This window comes from Aplysia californica, unplaced genomic scaffold, assembly GCF_000002075.1.
Source record: "Aplysia californica isolate F4 #8 unplaced genomic scaffold, AplCal3.0 scaffold00103, whole genome shotgun sequence".
NCBI classification, from domain to species: Eukaryota; Metazoa; Mollusca; class Gastropoda; order Aplysiida; family Aplysiidae; genus Aplysia; species Aplysia californica.
In genome coordinates this window covers 210,048-212,717 of record NW_004797373.1, presented here as the reverse complement: position 1 = coordinate 212,717, position 2,670 = coordinate 210,048, and the positions used below count along the sequence as shown (strand labels likewise).

The window sequence follows — 2,670 nt, the reverse complement described above, 5'->3', positions numbered from 1 at the left end:
CAAGCAGGCAGGCAAACAAACAGACAGACACAGACAGGGCACATTACAGACACACACACACACACACACACACACACACACAAACACACTTATACACGCACGCGCACACACACACATACACACACACACACACACACACACACACACAATGAGACACACTGTACACAAATACCATGACACTGACATACTTACAGGGAGAACATATTTCTTGGACGTATTTCTCTTCAGCCAAGTGCTCATATCGTCAGCACTGTGTATTATCCCACTTGAAGGAATCAAACACTTCTACCAAGACAGTAATCCGATATTGTTTCCTCCTCCTCCTCTCCTTCCTTCCTTCTTTGCTTCCACCCCTCTTAATTCCAGACAGGAGGACAACAGACTCCTGAGAAAGTACTCCAACTTCTTTTCTCTTCCTTCTTTCTGTATTCTTCCGTCCTCCCTTCCACCACTCTTAATCCTCGACTCGAGGACAGAAGAGTCCCGAGAAAGTACTCCGAATTATTTCCTGCTCCTCCTCCTCGCTCCTTCCTTCCTCCGTTCTTAATCCCGGACTGGAGTACCACAGACTCCTGAAAAAGTACTTCGAATTATTTCCTCCTCCTCCTCCTAGCTCTTTCCTTCCTTCCTTCCTTCCGCTGCTCTTAATCTCGGACTGGATGACAACAGACTATCTCTCTCTTCACACGGACACCAAACGTCCACGGCTTTACCCCGGGCTTTAATCCAGGCCTGTAGTGTCCTTTCAGCGGCAAGGCGCGACACGAACTGATCAAATCAGGCCGAACGGCGAGGTAGATTTTACCCCGGGTAGGAATAGAAGGTAGGGGAAAACAGCTGACTGGGGGTTGGGGGGGGGGACGAAAAGTCTTCCTTCGGGAGAGAGAAGAGGTGTTATAAAAACACTGCAGCGTCCATTTACCTGTTTTATTGTTAAGTGCTTTATTTTTGACGCTCTACCAGTTTTTATTGTACTTTCACTAGCCCTGCTACCTGTTTTATTGTAAGTATTTTCGCTCGCTCCTCTAACACTGCTTTATTCTAGGTGTTCCCACCCTTTTCCACCTGATATATTATAAGAATTTTCAAAGTACAATTTTGCTTTATTGTAAGTATTTTCGACCCTCTACCCGCTTTATTGTAACCATTCCTGTTGCTCAATTTGCTTTAGTGTAAGTATTTTCGCTCCCCTAAATCCTTTCTTGTAGGCTGTTTTTTTTTTAAATTGTTCCTCTATCAGCCGTATTGTAAGTTAAGTATTCCGTTGCTCAGCTTGTTTTAAGTATATCCGCTCACCTACCCACTTTACTGTATGTAAGTATTTTCACCCCTCTACTTTTTAAATCAGAAGTATACTTTTATCTCCAAACTTTTTTTTTCCTTTTCTATTTGTGTGTGCTTGTGTGTGTGTGTGTGTGTGTAAAGAATTTATTTCTTCTTTTTGTGCGTGTGTGTATGTGCGTGTGTAGAGAAAGTCCTCAATAGCCAGACCTGGGGCGGGGGGACCTGTCTGTTGGGATTTCCGCTTGAAGTGGGACAAATTCTGGCCACGACTCAACGGCTACGGGTGACAATGTCGCCGTTCCGGTACGATGGGAAGGAGGGAGGGGGAGTGGAGGGGGGGGTGTTTAAAAGTTTGGGGACACCTTAAGCAAGAGGGGGCGAGGGGTTTACCCGTGGGTGGCGAGGCGTGGTCGATCCCGAAGCTGCGATCTCCAGCAAGTCAGCCAGCCGGCCGGCAGAGTTCAGTGTGTTATTAGAGTGATATTATCCTTGTCGTTGTTGTTGATGAGGTTTTTCTTCTTCTTCCTCTTCTTCTTCTTTAAAAAAAATTAAATTAAAGTCCTCCAACAGCTGTTACGAAGAGGAAACGTTTTTGACGTCAGTTACGTCGATTTCGCAAATCCAGGAACAGCCACATGTTGGAAGGTAATAATCCGGGACGTCACCGTAAATATTCCCCCAAGTTCAAAAGAATGAATGTTATCTTCCGAGCGTGGTTGCTTCACAAAGCTCAGTTCGTAAATACACGTCTATCACAGGTGGAAACAAACAATCTTAAGAACAAAACACAACCGGGTTAGGAATTAAATGATAATAATAACACCCCCCCCCCTCCATTTCCGAAAAAAAAATAACATGAATAAATAATAAATTGGTAAATAAATACATAATCATGTAATAATTATAAATAAATGGCTATATGAATGAAAAAACAAAATAAATAAAATAAAATAAATAAATAAATAAACAACACGTCAATGCCGCCTATCAGCATACGGTACCTCGTTATGTTTGGGAACGATTAGGACAGTTCACATATATCTATGACGCAGGAGAAGTGCAGGCATTTGGGGTTTTGTTTGTTTGTTTGTTTGTTTGTTTGTTTGTTTGATTGATTGATAGATAGTTTGTTTCTTCGTTTGTTTGTTTTGTTACAACACTTGCGACAAATATTGGTCATATAAACGCCGAAAAGTAGAAGGGTTACTTGAGAGCAGGATGCAAAGAAAAGAAGGAGAAGAGATCAGGACGACCGACGATAAACCAAACCAAACCACCAGCCAATCACCCGCAAACAACAAGAACAAGCAGGAAACAAAATGGAACAGGGAAACGTTAGAAGTACTGCAACAATTCAAACGGTTTCAGCGGCGTCTGTGGTGTAGC

General features: G+C 42.9%; 1 protein-coding gene across 1 annotated transcript in view; it reads right to left on the bottom strand.

Annotated features, from left to right (window-relative positions):
- Positions 1 to 2,063, bottom strand: part of LOC101847480 (ubiquitin carboxyl-terminal hydrolase 35) — a gene marked incomplete in the record, with an annotated part of 68,001 nt that extends 65,938 nt beyond the window's left edge. Inside the window, 1 exon segment of the mRNA XM_013080863.2 lies at positions 193 to 2,063. Coding sequence (XP_012936317.1) covers positions 193 to 240 — 48 coding nt within the window.
- Positions 2,064 to 2,670: the final 607 nt, after the last annotated feature.